This window comes from Fistularia commersonii, chromosome 27, assembly GCF_037954325.1.
Source record: "Fistularia commersonii isolate RoL2024-O1a breed Wild chromosome 27, RoL_Fcom_v1.0, whole genome shotgun sequence".
Taxonomy (NCBI): domain Eukaryota; kingdom Metazoa; phylum Chordata; class Actinopteri; order Syngnathiformes; family Fistulariidae; genus Fistularia; species Fistularia commersonii.
Window position 1 is genome coordinate 9512407 of NC_141310.1, and position 17351 is coordinate 9529757.

A 17351-nucleotide genomic window follows, 5' to 3' on the forward strand; every position below is an offset into this window, starting at 1 on the left:
CATTTTTTTCCTGCAGAACTCCAGACAATGTGTTTGTGTCTTTAAATGGCTAAACGACATCTCGGAAAATGCATTTTGCTCTGGTGACTCCGAGTACATGGTGTATCTAGTTTGCTCAGTCACTTTTACACATCACTATCTTCGATCAGCATTTTTATCAGGCACGCGCCTTGTAACTGCGTGGACTCGTTGAAACAAGGTGACATGAAGGCTTCGGGATGAGCCTCCCAGCAAGCCACGCGCATCCTTAAGTGGATTAACCGTATCACGGCTGTTGTAAAAGTCAGTGTATAATCACGGTTTTATCCTACCATATCAATGTTCTATAATTTGCACCGTTATTCATCTTTATCACATTCAAATCTGCGCTCATGAAAACGGCACAGATACCAGATCATATACTGTGAATTAGATATGGAGAATCAACATCTCATGGGGATCTTTTGTCTTAAAGACACCAATTAACACACATACAAAGGGCTGTTTGTTTGTGAACTTTGCTTTTTTTTTTTTCCAAGCAAATGCTCTTGCAATTAAAATGACACACATAAGTTCTCGTGTTTAGCAGAATGCTTGTCCTCTGTAGAACTTTGAACCACAAGCAGATGGCCAGCTTTGCCGCAAGATAACAATGATAGATGCCCATAATTGTTATAGACCAGCGGACAAAATGCGGCGATGAAAATTGTAATTCAAACGTCTGGATTTTAAACATTATCTCTTATCTACTTATTTCAGGGGCGGTGGAAAAAAGCTCCAAACACGGGGCAGAGGACAAGACCCAAAATATTATCATGGCCATGAAAGAGCGAATGAAAATAAGGGAGAAGAACCGTCCGGAGGTGTTCGAAGTCATCCAGGAGATGTTCCACATCTCCAAAGAAGAATTCAACAGTCATCTAAAAATGGCCAAGCAGGCTGTGCTGGATGGGACCTCCAAGTGGTCTGCTAAAATTAGCATCACAGGTGCGTAATCCTTTTTTATAGCTAAACCACCCATTAAAATGGAACAATCAGTCACTTGTGATGTAGTGATCTTTTATTCGCGATTAGTTAGACGCCAGTCGTCCATCAGCTTAGCAAGTCATGCTAACGTCTCCATGTTCCAGCTGAGGCTCTTGACCTTTATGGGCTGACCTACGACCCCATTCTCTGGCTTCCATCTCTAAATCAACAAAAATGGCATTTCAGGTCGAGCTCATCTCAACTGACAATCGCAATCTCTCTAATTTTGTTTAACTTGCAATTTGCCTCAGAATCTTGATCATTAGCCTTTGACCCTGAACTAAAGTCAATCAATACACACTTGAAGCACAAATAGAACTTGAGCAATTAGGATACTGATGCTGGAACATTGCTTGATGTTCCTGAAAATGGAATCTAACAGTCTAATATCAAATTGAGATGCAAATTAAACAGTAGGAGAACTTGCAGTAACAATTTTTTTTTCTTTCTCCGTCTTGTATTTTATGAAAACTGTTGTAGATATACCTCTGGTTCCAACCACACTCACTTTGAATCCAAAGTGCCCAAATACTGACAGAGATACACATAAAAGATTTTATACGGAACGGATACAGCTGATGGTGATGTTGTTGACAGAACTTCACTGTCGACTGTGAATTTGAGCCCAGCAGAGCTGCACCTCTGCTTATTTCTGAGATAAAAATCAAAACGTCAAGTCCCAGGGCACGGTTTTGATGGGAGGCTTCAAGTAGTGAGTTCAGAAGTAAAATCATCTGGGATTCTTTCAACTTCATGTGTCTGCTCGTTTCACGAGTTATATCATATACGTAGAGCAACTTTCCCTTCTGACTAAGATGCTTTGTTCCCCCCTAGAGTCCTCGGTTTTTGCTATTATCTATTGGCCAGGAGTATTCGAGGGAAAATATCTGAGAAATTTAAAATTCATTCTTGTGGAAAGTTACATTATGACAAGATGACCCCATTCTATGTTGTTGACAGATCTACCTTAATGGACGTTAAGAAAAAAGGTCAATTCATTCTTATACTTTATCATGCTAATCCTGATATAAACTTGATTTTTATTGATGTCATTATTATTTAATTTGTTAATTTTTTTCAACCAGTTTAAGGGAATTGTATTGTATGGCCTAACTACCAGCTTTCTTGTCCATGTTAGAGGCATTTAAAATGTACAAAATGTACACCAGGGCACCTTTTTTTGGGATGATGCATCAAGAAATACATGTTTAAACAGTAACATATAATGTTAAAATTGATGGTGCGAGTAGCTGTGTCATGGATGATCTAAATTAAATCTTGGTTGTCACAAATCATACCAATGCATGAGGTGACACATAATAGACAAGTGTGAATGCTGCTTTTATATACATACCATCATCAGTCTTGACAAGCGCAAATTGATGTCCTGGATATGTCACAATTCAGAGACCCTGAAGTCTTGAGCACATGCACCGTAGATACGCTGTCTCCTAAAGGATGGAAATAAGAACGATTTGACAGATATATGACCGGACTCGGTTTATAACTGTCTGGTTGACAGCCTTTGCAGTGATAATGTTCAGTTTGGTAAAAGAAATAAAGTCAATTCAATTCACATGATATACTCCATCCCTCTATTACATACAGTAATAAAGCAAAATCATGCAAACAATGTTGCAAATGACTAGTTTCAGGTCCTGCAGGATGTTAGTTGGCCAAAGTGAGAAGGTCAGTGAGGTTAGCGCAGCCCCAGACTCCCATCCATCTCTGTGTTAACTATGGCAGGGATAGCTCAGTTCCTGCCTACTTTGCATTTCTGGCAAAGTCAATACACCCGGGAGAAACATAAACAGTGAGGCTCAGAGACAAATAGAGAGTGTGAGAGGACCGGAATAGAAAGGGAAGTGGCCAAAGGTGAGATATTGGAGAAGAAACACAAGACGAAAAATTGAGTAGGAGAGCATGGGAAAAACCCAGTGTTGTCTCTGCCAATTTCTCCATGGATCTGTTAAACATCCAGTGTTTAAATACATTTATTTTTGAGTTTCTATTTATTTGTAATTATATAAACATAAACTGACTCATACTCAATGCAGACCTAATATGTACTTTATAAAGTTGCCTATTTAAAGTAGGCAATTAACCTTGATACAATAAAAATAACTAATATCAATGTCTAATCGTCTGTTTGCTTCACAATCTGTTACCTTAAAATGGTACGATCCGGAAATACCGCAGAACCACAAATGGTAAAAAAAAAAAACACGGCGACTTGAAACTAAAAAATCAGTATATTTGAAAATAATTTTGAGGTGGTAACATTTTCATCTTCATTCCACTTTAGAGCCAAATGAAATCAGAATAAAAACATCTGCTCATTTCATAACAATTAAAAAAAAAAAAAAAAAAAAAAGCTCAGTCAGATCCAGGAAACCATTTGGAAGGATTTGAATTTGATTAGCTTGTTGTTTGCAGCTTGAAAACGGTATCACGCTCCTGGTGCCAGTTGGATTCATCAAACGCTTTTGCGCATGAACAGAATTGAATGACAGTCTCAAAGCTCATGTGTTTATAACCATTCAAAAAGTAAACATTTTAGAACAAAACAGAAAATTAACAAGAAAATCGTATGTTAGATTTCGAGCAGTTTTCAGGTAATGTTGGTTGGTTGGTTCTTTACTTGAACCTGACACCCTCAGTCCAATTGTTGCCCTCTAAGACCAAATCTTTACAAAAGCAGGCACTTGATTTTGAGTTCTCCTGGAGCAAACACGCCATTGCTTTTCAAACCTCCATATCCACCCCAGAAACTCCTGTCAGCATTGAACTGAGAGATATATATGTAGCCTGAATTATTTAGTTGGTCCCTTATGCATATTTAATGCCCCAGTGTCCCTTTTCCCCTTTATGGTGCTGTGAAATACTATTGTGTCTCCTTCTCTGCACCCTTGCTTAGCCACTATGAGAGGAAGTAAAATCGGATTCACCGGGCTTCCTTTAAGCCAAGTTTAAGTTTAGCACGAGGATTTAATTACAGTGGATTACCACGCAGGACCCAAGGTGGATGGGGATCTACTGATTGATTAAAAAAAAAAAAAAGAGAGATAAATCATAGTTAAACGTCCCATTTGGTGAATACGCCAGTAAACCAAAGCTAATCTTTTGGCAATTTTTTGTTGTAAGCAGCAAACATGACATGTTAAGGGTCTTGCGGGGATGACTCAATCGCTTGACGTTAGTGAAATGCAGTTAGAATTCACGACTGGGGCAATTTGTCTGGCCAACCAGTCATCTCTGCTGTCAAGTATTTGGTGCTTTACTTATTCAGCTCTTCCTTGCCAATGTCTTCATTCCATCGTCCGCCAGTCATGAGTGCACAAGGTCTACAGGCCAAGGATAAAACGGGCTCAAGTGATCCGTACGTCACCGTCCAGGTGGGCAAGACCAAACGCAGGACAAAGACAATCTTTGGCAACCTCAACCCAGTCTGGGACGAGAAGTTCAACTTGTAAGTATTCCTCGTTGATTCCTCTTATTCGAGACAATTTCCCACCGAAATCATCTGTTCTGCTTGTTTGTCGAAGTGCACAATCTGAAGTAGAAATGGCATTTGGGGGGATGAGCTAATTTGAGAAATATAATTACTGAATCTGCTGCATTGATCAAAGGGGTAGCCTGAAGACATTTCAATTCAGTTCTTTTTTCTATATTTTCATTATTTGTTTTTGGTCATATCCCGGGTAAAAATGTCTGAAAATCGTCTCGATCCTGACAAAGGGCATCAAGATGCAGGTACAGTATCTGGGTGAATTGTAACACGAACGAGCATCTTCGATCATCTTTTAATTCTAAAGTATGAGCAAAATAATGAATATGAAAAGGAGATTGTAGAACCCTAGATCATCCTGCCTGCAAAACAGAGTCACCTCTAAAAAAGCTGAGTGCTTTTTATTGTCAGAAAGGCCAAATATATGGGTGTAAATAAGGATGGAGATGAAGGATGGAGATGGTCCCATTTGCATGATGCATCTTTAAAAGAAGTATCAATTTATGTTTTGTTTGTTTTATAGTTTGGACCATTATCGGACAGATCTCAAGTGCAATTGGTTTTCCATCTAAAATTAGTCTATAGGGAAAAGAAGGTCTCGCTAATGATACATCAACCCCAAACAAATGCACTAAAAACGCACACAAAAACACACAGCTGTTTTTTTTTCCGATTTTTGCGACGGGGCCCGAGCATATATTTTGTCAATCTCATTGCATGGAAAACAGCAACGAGGCTTCCTGTTTTGACCATTTATGTTTGATCGAAAACGGAGCCCCCAGGAGTCTTTTAAGGGAATATCAAAACAAAGTGTTATGACGTGTTACACACCAGCTGCACAGCAGCTTTCCAATATCGTCCCCGGGAGTGAGCTGCAGAGGTCCAATCGCTGTTGTTTTAACAACAAAATAAATCCTTTGGTATGTGACTTCTTGTCTTCTGTATTTTGCAGTCCATCCGTCTTGTAAGTCCCGGATCTGTAAAGGTGTGCACCAGGAATGTCCCTACCCGCTGCTGCTCGCCCGCAGACATTCAAAAAGAAATAAAACTGTACATTTTTTCTCCTTTTTTTTTTTTTATGAAAGCTCTGCCTTTTTGTGATTACAATAACACTTTGCTAAGTATATTGTTATAATTTTACTACGACACCGTATGCGTAAGTGGTCACTCAGGGACCAAAATCTGTGCATTAGCAATAAAACACAGCGTGGAATGCAGTGATTTATTGCACTTTGTTGAAAAAACAAAACGTAAGGTGCACAGTTAAATAAATAAAAACAAACATTCAAACGCTAGCTGTTTCCAAACAGCACATATAGATTTTAATCGGAAGGAATTAATGCTCGTCATCAAAGAGGCTTATTTAGTAATGAATAACTGAGTAACCGCTTGGAAGAGACTGCTTCAAAAGTTTCTACAATTCATTTAAGGCCTGGGAACTGGATGACAGAAAACCTTCACAGAGATAAATTAATACAGTTAAAACAATGAAGTCAGTAAATCAGCTGCATTGATCGATAAACAATTTGATTTTTACAGCATCTATTATACCTAGCTGCTTTATATGGAAAGAGGAGCTTCTCCTCCAGTTCATTAAAGCTCCGCAGCATCTGAAGGCAGCAAGATGTTGATAAATCTCAGGTTGTGATTTGATAAGTGCCGAGCCGGAGCGCAGTGCCATTAAGCATGGCCGTCCCCTGTGTTTACATTCATTAAATCATGAGCGTGTGACACACGATCGCTTCAAAATAGCTCCGCACCTCCACAAACATCCGAGCGGTCAGTTAAAAGGTGAAGATATAGCGCTTCAAGGGGTTATTTAGCACATTCAGCAGATTTTTTTTTTTTTTTTATTGTTATATCTTTTAGATATTTCCAAAGGGGTGTTTCAGTGCAAAGAAAGTTATTTTATATCAATAATGGAATGGACTGGAGATAGGGCAGAATTAAGGCTGAAACACTATCAGCTCCACTTCTTCCCCAATTTGAATCCCCCAAATCTTGTGGTGAAAATTCCCTCTGTTTGCGTCTGGAAGCAGATTTAAAATGTCGTTTGTTCACATTAACTGTAGGAAATAATTGAAATTCCTGAAAGATTGGTTCTCTTACTTAACCACAACCTTTTGCAATGCCTATTAGTAATTAATACAGCTGTTTCAGAGCCATTATTGCCATTAAAATAGCATTATTGAGAGTTGCTAACGGTATTTATTTATAACAACACCACTTCATGGCCCTCATCCAACTGATACCTGGATATGCAGACACACATTCTGTCTCCCCAGTGTTGCCAAGGTTAATGAGCTTTTGTGATGTAGCCAAGGCCCTTCATTTTTCCCAAGGTCTGACACCAAAATCATTCCTCTTCTTTCGTTATTTTCATTTTATATCTGCAATCTTCTGTCAGTAAATGGGGCACTGGGGCACAACTGTCAAAGAAACAGAGATAAACTGTACTTTGAGAGGCTGCTGGATCAAATCAGAAAGGAAACTTGGGGTTATTCGCTCGTGTTGCACCAAAAGTGTTTTTGCAAGTTATCATTTTTATGCGAAACAACGCTGACAAGCATCCAGTGGTGTATTTCTTATTTATTTTTCACTCATCCCACTCAAATATTACCTCCCCGAATAGTTTTGCGCAGACACCTTACATATCAGATTCGAGATAATCCCACAATGTTAGAACTCATATAACAAAACTTTTTCCATTTGCATGAAGATCCTCGAAAAAAAAAAAAAAATGTAATTAGAAGCTTTCGAAAGCACATCAGTTGACATTATGTATGTGTGTATATCCTATGGCAGTTACAGACAGACTGCCTACCTGTAATGAGACTCCTGTGGTCGCTGTAATAAAACTCTTCCCCATTACTACAGGGATGTAGATTAATAGAGCGATACATTACTGTGTGCTTGGCACAGAATCCCAGAATAGTTCAGGAACACAAGCAGCATGCAGTGTTTCCCCAAGAAACGGATTAGTCCGAAAAAAAAAAAAAAAAAGAAAAAAAAAAGGGAGCAGGAGGGAGACTTCAGACACTCTTTCTGGATTTCACACCCGGCTCGTCATTAGAAAAGTTGTAATCTGGCGGTTTTAATTCCAGACCCGAACAATCTGACCCCAACCGAGGCTAAGTGCTTTGACCCTGTGTTCTATTTATCTGTGTCGTAGTGTCATTACTGCGAAATGCCACTCTATTGAACACAATCCAAGGATGTTTTGTATTGCAAATGTAAGTGTATACATACATTTGTAATACATGTATATATATATATTAACATGTGAATAGATATGATGCTATACAGTCAAGGGGGAACAGCTCATGTCTGATGATTCTGTATCCATTGAGAGAGTAATAATACAGAGATGCAGAATAAAGGTCATGCAATGTCTTAGGGTAATTCTTCCTGCTTGGCAATGTGCCTTTCTACACACACACACACACACACACACACACACACACACACACACACACACACACTTTTTTATGCTGACATGCCCACTCACTCGTACACACATACTCATATTTGAATCCAGGCAAGAATTGTTCTCCATATGTTACTTAGGAAAAGGGTCAAGGAGTCTTGGTATTCATGCTGAACTGTGCATTTAACTGTCATTTCGCTCCGCTAAATAACAGACTTGATGAGCTGTCACTGAATGTACTGTCGCTGTTCTTATTGTTGGATGCGATGTTGTGATTGCTTCGACCGGTCATAATCATCTTTCAAAATTGCAGTGAGTGTCACAATGCAACCGACCGCATCAAGGTGCGCGTGTGGGATGAAGATGATGACATCAAGTCAAGAGTGAAGCAACATTTCAAGCGGGAGTCAGATGACTTTCTGGGCCAGACCATCATTGAGGTTCGCACTCTCAGTGGAGAAATGGACGTTTGGTACAACCTGGGTAGGTTCTATTTATTTCTTTTTCTTTCAATAAAAAAAACGAGAGAAAAATTCAGATTAAAGAGCTGAATATATATGACCTTTTTATGACTGATTTAGATAGATTTCCATACATGTCCACTCACCAGCCATGTTGTATTAAACTCTTTTTTACGAATGGGTCATGAATTAAATGCACACATTTTAATAGGGTGTCCCACAAATTCTTAACTTCTTCTTTCATACCTAATTAAATCTGATAATGAGGAGGGTCTTACAAATGCGATGACGCCTGCAGCACAAAATCTCTCATTGGGCTTCTTGAGAATTTGAGGTTACATAAAAATAACAAGAGAGAGAGAGAGAGAGAATGAAGGTTATGCCCAATTCCAATGCTGAAGTTTAGGCTCACTGGGGATGAGGTGAGGGAAATGTATCCAAAAGAGGCAACAATGCACTAATTCTCATGTTTTTTTCATGGAGTCAAATGCCCTTGGGATAAAAGGATTTTTTTTCCTGTATTTTCAAACATGCTTTTTCATTATTATTCATACAAAGTGGTTTTTTGAGATGATAGGCTGCTGACTATCCATACTCTATTAGCGCCCCCCCCTTTCTCCCCCAACAAATTGAGATGAAGCCCAGTCCAGTTGTGGTCACCATTGCTGCTCATCTACCAAAGGCTGTGGTTCAGCTTTAGTTCCGATCCAGTCAATGTCTCGAGTCTTTCACTCGTTCCGCTCTCACACGACCACTTTCATCCCGCCACATGAGGTTGAATGGCAGCGTAATGGAAGCCCCGGCCGCTATTGAAGTATTATGACTAGTGGCTGCTGTCTTTGTTTGCCTCTTATGCTAAAAGGAGGCAATTTGGAATAATAGTGGTCTTGCTCTCTGCTGCTCCCTCTTTTAAAATATCCACAATTAATGTTTAAACAGGCCTTTGCCGGTGTGCGTGTCCAGCCCTCCAGCTGCTCTCCTCTGTAAGCTTCTTCAGTAACTCCCATTCTCGTCCTTGTCTCTTGGTGTCATTATTTTTCACTTGACAATTCACTTGTTGGACAGATTTATTGTATTTGGGAACACTGGATACGGCATTAGAAGTCTCTGACCGACTTGAGTACCTGATATGTCATCAGTTCTCAGACCTGTTAGCGATGCTCTTTCAGTCTGAATTTGGACATTTTTCAGCATGACAAGAGTGTGAGTGTGTGTGTGTATGTGTGTGTGTGTGTGTGTGTGCAATACTCAAACAAGAATAAGTGTATTTCTGGGACAAATCAAACAAACAAAAAAACACTGACTATTATTATTATTTATGAGATGGTAAATGCTTGATCATCCAGAAAAGTTATGAGTGGAAATGCTGCCATTCATGTTTTTGCATGTTTTAATTGAATTTTCAAGTTTCTCATTATTTTGGGGGTTACTACTCCAATTGACTACTGGGACCAGTTTTGTGCCTTATCTTTTTAACTCGTCCTTGTGGCCTCCGGTGTTTCGCCAGCTTCTCGTGCTCTTTCTCTCATGACGTTATTGTCACGATGTTCACCGCTATGGGTGTCTTCTGCTTCTAGTCGACTGCCGCTGTAACTGGTTGGTTTGCCATCACCAGTTTGTCCACCTGGAACTCGAAGTTCCACGGGACATTTGTTGATGTCCTCCACCTTGACCCTATGACGTCCAGCCCATACTCAGTATGTGTACGATGCTTGCTAGCCACCTGGTTGCAACACCTCATACATGCACTTCCCTGCCAGCATCTTGCACCCTGTGGTAATGTGTAGGGTTTCCATCTTCGTATTACCTGCACCTGGGCTCGCGTCTAGTTTGATAGACCCCGGTCTTGATCGATTGTACATACAGGGCTTGCTCTTACGTGGCCACGATCAGTTGACGCTGTCTTCAGTCCAGACTCCTCTTGCCACCGGTATATTTTAACTATGTCAGCCACTCCCTTGAAGCTGGTACAGAACATGCCATGCAGGGGTTTGTTTTTACATGTCAGTCCTTCTGGTTTTCTCCTTGCCCGGCTTCTGCTGTTGGAGGCACTGACTCAGCAGTTCATCAGCGGGGGGCATCTACTTGTGGGTAGTCGCTCTGACTCTCACGAGTCCTTAACCTCCCATTTCCTGTTTAGTGAATGGCCACGGGATATAGGACTAAGGCGGCTCTTACACAGCTCGAGTCTCCAACATCCATGTGTGCGGCATTGAGTCATAGTTCTTCTTGTAATCGATCATGGCAATGCACTGGCTTGTACTTCTGATCATGCAATCCTGGATGATTGCCCTGTCAACCACTAGCTGGTGTTTGGTTACTCTGGTATTGTTGTCAATTCTTTTCTGCACCCTGCTCAGGTATTGATCTATGTACCTTCTCATCCCTGCTGCTATGCCTGACTGGAGTCTCCATGCTGTATTTAAGTCATGTTATAGACCATTAGTTGATTGGTTCTGGGTCCTTCTGCGGGTCCATCACGATGAAGATATATCTCTAAATATATTTCAGGGTGGGCGTTAATGATGCAGAAACTTATGCAAAGTGTTATTTTATTTTCCATGAATAAGGTGATAATTTGAATGCCACTGAACATGCAGATTTGAAAAAAAATTGCAATAAAATCCCAACTGCGGAAATTACAATATATGACATCCATGTAACATGCAATCCCGCATGTACTAGATATCGAAGCGATATGTTTTTCAGTTAGCCCATAGAATTAAATACTGACCAAAGTGCTTCAAAGAAAAAAAAAACAAACAAAGCAAACAAACAAACAAACAAACAAAAAAATACTACAATAAAAACAGCCACTGAATTGGTTAATTGTGTCTCTTTGTGTTTTACAGATAAGAGGACAGACAAGTCTGCTGTATCTGGCGCCATCAGACTCAAGATCAGCGTGGAGATGAAAGGGGAGGAAAATGTGGTTCCTCCTCATGGCCAGTACACCTGTTTACATGAGGTGAACATTTTATCTGATCCAATGTATGAGGTCTCAATCAATCATCGGTGTGTGCAAGAGAAAACTTTTGTTGTGACATCAAAAACCAACAATCGATAGTCCCGGCGTAGCCTCTTGCTATAAAAGACATCCGGCAGTGACGACGGTCCCGATACAACGATGTACATCACCAAAAAGACATGTTCGGTTTTTTTTTTTTTTTTATTACTTGCGGTGACATCGTCCTCCATCACTGCTCTCCCGTCCCTTCTTATCTCCCACGCCACTCACAGAACCTGTTCCACTACCTGACTGAGGTGAAAAGCAGCGGGGTCGTGAAGATCCCACAGGTGAAAGGGGACGAGGCATGGAAGGTCTACTATGACGACGTTTCCCAGGAGATAGTGGATGAGTTTGCCATGAGATACGGAGTGGAGTCCATCTATCAGGCTATGACGTTAGTACCACCCTGATCTATGGCCTTTTACCTCACCAATATGTCATTGTCTCATTTGAGAGAGTGGAGAAGAGAAGGAGATAAGAGAAGGAGAACAGAAAGAGAAGAAATGTAGTAAATATGTCTCCTCAGCAGAAACAGAGCTTGGAGGACTATTGAGCTCCAAAGTTTGATTGATTAATCACTGGATTCCTGGAGGGGAGAGAAAAAAAAAAAAAAAAAAAACTCGTAATCTGCCTTGGTTGCATTGATCACACATAAACACTCTTAATTCCATCACTTTCCGTCACTACGCCCCTCCATGACCCTGTGCAACCATAAATATCTCCCTGCTTTTGGTTGCTTCCACCCAGAGAGCTACACAAAGACACAGTATCTTCTATTAATATCATTAGGTATTGATCAACTTCATTCAGTGCCATTCCATATAGTGTAGTGTCAGTGTAATTTTACTCCAGTGACGTGTATAAAACATTTTTGCCGATAAGTGAAGGAAGCAGTGAGATATGACTCCCGTGCATGATCTCAGTTTAAACGTAGTAAAAACAGTCCCTTCGTCCTCTGACCAGAATTTACTTTTGCATGGTACTTTTGCAAGTATGTTGAGCCATTCGACCAATGTCAACATCCAACTCGTCATAATTCAGTTTTTTTTCTCGTGGCAGTTTTTCTCTTTTCTACTTTTATCCGATCTAACAAAGCATATTAGTCTTTGCTTGCATTTCACACACCCGAATGTGCTTTTTCCTGAATATCTTCCATCACAGCCCATTATATCCACATAAATACAGATTCCAACTTCTACTGCCATCGTATAGTAACGGTAATGAGTATATGACACATTTGAATGCTTTAATGCTGCAAAGAAATACGACATATCCGGATAAAGTGTTTCACAAGATGTTTGATCTCTCAAATATAAGCAGTAAGGGAGTATGTAACATCCCTTTTGGGCTTGGACCTTTTCGCTTTTCGTGGATATTAGGAGTGACAAGATTTATGTAATTACATATCATTCTGCTTGATCATAAAAACTATCGGCTGGTTGTTTCTTTCCTGCCCTCACATACACTCCCTCGCGCTTGTTTCGCTTCTCCCACTCTATCACTTTTCCCTCCCCGACCTCCCAACCCCCATTTTCTCCGCATTCATAATGTCTTTTCCTATTTCTCTCTCCCATCTGAAACCACAAAATGTTATGTGAGTGTGTATTACACTGCATCCACTGGTAAAAAAAAAAAGCGGAAAAAAAAAAAAGAAGGCAGGTTAGCGCTGGGAGAAATAATGCCTCCCACTTGAAAATGGACTCTGACAATTGAGGTCTAAAAGTACCATGCTAGGATAGTGGATGCCATCATCATCTGTTTTTGGTTCTTGTTCCCACTCTCCTTGCTCGCTCTCAACACCTTGTGCTCCTGGATAAATGGGAGGCTGAAAGCAGGGTAATTAAGAAGGCGTCCTGATGGGAACATATTTGTGTTTCTATTTGTGTGCTTGTCAATGCGTGGTGAATGCCTGTGTGTTTGTTGAACGCGGGGCCGGTGGTAAGTCTGTAATCATTACTTCCTTCTGTGAAGCAACACCTCACTGAATAAGATGGTGTTACCTTCAAAGCGCTAGCAACTAACAATAGTAAATAAAATTGGAAATAAAGGCATATTTAAAAAAATATATATATACAAAGGGGGGTGCCATTCTGTCATGCCATTCAGATACACGTGGAATGTAAACGACGGAAAGTGAAATGAGCGGTAAACAAGAGGAGACGTGCAACCGTGCTGAACTTGCAAAAAGCTGCCTGCAGTGTGACCGTGTGCCAAAGAATGTCACCAGTCATGCAGATCCGTTGCAATAAACTCAAAATACAGTAAGATCTGTTTTCAATAGCATTCACAATGAGTGCTAAACAGATGCCTACTTTCTTCTGGTCTCAAGCTCCTTGATGTCTAAACTGTAAAAAAGCTTCCACAACATCCAGATGGTTGTTGCTAAAGATAAGACCCAGAGGTTGATGATGGAGCCCTCCATTTTGTAATTGTCCGTTGCATTACAGTGAACATACACATTATTGCACATTTACATTTTTATGCGGTGTACTCTCCAGAACAACAAGGTTTTTATGAGCCGAATGTGGATGGAGTTGGCAGCCAGTGTCAAAATTCACTATAAGGAGCATATGCTCCTCAGTAAGGACCAGACCTGGAATCGAACCAGAGCCTCTCGTCTCCAGCAATTAATTACCTTTAGTTAGTATTGTTAAAAAGGGGTGTCTGTGTGTTTACATGTGGAGTGAAAAAGAGAGACAGCTAGAGATAGAAACAAAAAAACAGTCTGATAATATGTGATTCTTATTTTTGGCAAAAAAAAAAAAAAAAAAAATCATTTAAATAAAATACATTAACTTTGGAAAATAACTAATCCCCACTTTAATCCCCCAGCTGGGAAACGTTGAGTGCATCTATATATAGTTGCATTTAGAGCTTTTAAGTGCATATTATATCCACTTGTCTGGATTGCTTTTGGTATGAGAAGAGTGAAACAATGAGCTTTGTTGTAAAAACAAATGTATATATCCTTCACCTTTTCCTTTAAATATAACTACCTCTAGTCACATTTTTTTGACAATCATGGAATATAACATTTTAATCAAATTTTCAATATAATATACTCTAAACTGTGCAGAAGTTCAACAACTGCCCTGCATATGTTTTCAAATATTAATTTCCCACCCAGGAGTAATGGCTTTGTACTGTAACATAGACAGAAGAGGAAAATAATGAATTAAGTCTATATTGCAATATGTCTGCTCAGTTTTTGTTTTACTGGAAACAATGAGCAGATAAAGAGAAGGGGATATTTTTAAATCTATTTTTCATGGGGAGGATTTTATGAGCTTTGAAAGTCCACAGTTTGAGAATTACTTTAGGGCAGATTGTGCCATTTATCATTTTCTCTGCCTGGAATAAAGTTGATGTGGGGTTTCAAATCATCTCCATTTTTCATGCGATTATCTATTGGTTCTTCATGAAATTATATCGATGTCAACCCAAAATGGCTACAGCGCTGCCCCTCATAATGTGGGAAAAGTGTCGGTAATAACTATTTATTCTCCACTGCAGGCATTTCTCTTGTCTGTCGGCCAAATATATGTGTCCCGGTGTTCCGGCAGTGATGAGCAACCTGCTCGCTAACATCAATGCTTACTTCGCCCACACCACCACCACAACCACAACGACTGCCTCTGCCTCTGACCGATTCGCTGCCTCTAATTTTGGGGTAAGTGAGCCACCACTTTCAATCACTTAGACGTGATTTATAAACATACCGTGCAAATTTCAAGTCATTTTTTCAAACTATTACCAAATGAACAACATGTTTCTTTTTTTTTTTTTTTTTTGTTGGGTATTTATGTGCCTTTTTAGAAACGTGCAATTAAAATCAACAAGGTTAGCAGTGACAGTCAGGCGAGTCAAAACAGAGGCTAATTTGAATTACTGCAATCATATCAATTCTGCTGAAGAGCGCTGCATGATTCTCTGTGAGTCTGAAATATTAATGTGGCATGAAATAATACAGAAACCTCCACTAGATTTAACTAATCAAATCCGGTCGCAATAACCAAGGCACAATGGAAACTGACACGCCCTTTGAATACAAGAACCTGGAAACTAGAAGAAAAAACTGAATCGCAGACGGATTTACTTTGTATTGGAAAATTAGTGCATTTCAACTGTGTTTACCAATCAATATCAAGTTGAACCACAGATTAAGGTTATTTTTCCTTACTTTATGTTGTGCATGCTGTAATTAATGTTTTTAATGTCTGTGCTATATTGCCATACACCATAGAAAAGCCCTGCTGCTGAGTACATAGTGTTATAATTCTTTTAGACAAAAACATTTGGGCCTTGTGACACCCTCAAACTGATGTATTAAATTGTCATCCTGCCAGAGGGAGAAATTTGTCAAATTACTGGACCAGCTGCATAACTCCCTGAGGATTGACCTCTCCAAATATCGGGTATGTATTAACATAATGAATGTGTGGTGTGTTTGTGAAACCTTGGCATGACTGAGATTGTGTCCGTGATAACTGTCACATCAGACTCAGGAGGCACTGCTCTTTTTCTCTGCAAAACTGTAGCATGTCATTTAGTCTTCTCTGCTTTGCATTTAAAAGATCTCACATTGACTTTACAACCGTTATTATTTTGCTTTTTTTTCTGTCCGATATGTTTTTTTTTTTTCTTTCTTGCGTAAACTAACATTTTTCCATTTTTTTATATTAAAACACAACTTGGTTTGACACACTGTGATGTCAATGCCAAATGTGAAGCAGATGCATGCTAATGTGAAAGGTCTTCTTCAAAATATCAGAATTATGGAGTGGAAAATGTCAGTGGCATCAAGCCTAATCTGACCTTTTATGATGCCAGTTGAACACTTATGTTCTCTATATATGTTGACTAAATACAGCTTTGAAGGCCATTTGGCTTTTTACTGTGATACACCGTATTAGCAACTGTAAAAAGGAAAAAAAAAAAGATATTTGGCAAAGGCAAGAAAACAACCAAAAATAAAATCACTGACTGAGGTATAATTTGAAATAGATTGAATTATTAATGATAGGATGGGTTTTGCAATTTTCAGTAAATTGTAGCCCATTACATGGATATCGGTAATCAATTGTTAGCGAGCCTTTCTGGTCCAATAAAAACACACTGGAGTAAGTGCCCACCCCATAGGGAATCATGGATTTAGAAATCGTGCATAAATCTTAGATTGATCTGACCAATTTCACCCAGTATTTTTGTATATTTATATATTTATTTATTATATGTGAACTATATTTATATACGTATATATATATGTATGTTAATAAAAGTATTCGCTCACTCATCTAAATAATCAGAATCAGGTGTTCCAATCCCTTCCATGGCTACAGCTGTATAAAATCAAGCACCTCTTACAAAAATTTGTGAAAGAATCGGTCGCTTTCAGGAGTTCAGGGAATTTCGGCATTGAACTGTGATAGGATGCAACATGTACAACAAATCCAGTCGTGACATTTCCTCACTCCTAAATATTCCACAGTCAACTGTCAGCTGTACTATAAGCGCATAGAAGTGTTTGGAAACGACAGCAACTCAGCCAGGAAGTGGTAGGGCACGTAAACTGACGGACTGACCGTCAGCTGAAGAGTGCGAAGAGGTCGCCAACTTTCTGCAGAGTCAATCGCTACAGACCTCCAAACTTCATGTGGCCTTCAGATTAGCTCAAGAACAGTTCGCAGAGAGCTTCATAAAACGGGTTTCATCACCAATCACACATCACCAAGTGCAATGCAAAGTGTCAGATGCAGTGGTGTAAGGCACGCCGCTGCTGGACTCTAGAGCAGCGGAGCATTCGCTGGAGTGACTAATTGTGCTCCTCCATCTGGCAATCTGATGGACGAGTCTGGGTTTGGCGGTTGCCAGGAGGACGGTACTTGTCTGACTGCATTGTGCCAAGTGTGAAGTTTGGTGGAAAGGGGGGGGGGTGATAGT

At 39.7% G+C, this 17351-nt stretch overlaps 1 protein-coding gene across 3 annotated transcripts in view; it reads left to right on the top strand.

The window, feature by feature from the left end:
• The window catches only part of unc13c (unc-13 homolog C (C. elegans)), a 108544-nt gene that overhangs the window by 31733 nt on the left and 59460 nt on the right, over positions 1-17351 (top strand). For all 3 annotated transcript variants that reach the window (XM_086175301.1, XM_086175303.1, XM_086175302.1), the window contains 7 exons: positions 739-966; positions 4333-4474; positions 8254-8423; positions 11254-11369; positions 11642-11805; positions 14925-15081; positions 15758-15826. In XM_086175301.1, the coding sequence (XP_086031427.1) occupies positions 739-966; positions 4333-4474; positions 8254-8423; positions 11254-11369; positions 11642-11805; positions 14925-15081; positions 15758-15826 (1046 nt within the window). The remainder of the gene's footprint in view (positions 1-738; positions 967-4332; positions 4475-8253; positions 8424-11253; positions 11370-11641; positions 11806-14924; positions 15082-15757; positions 15827-17351) is intronic.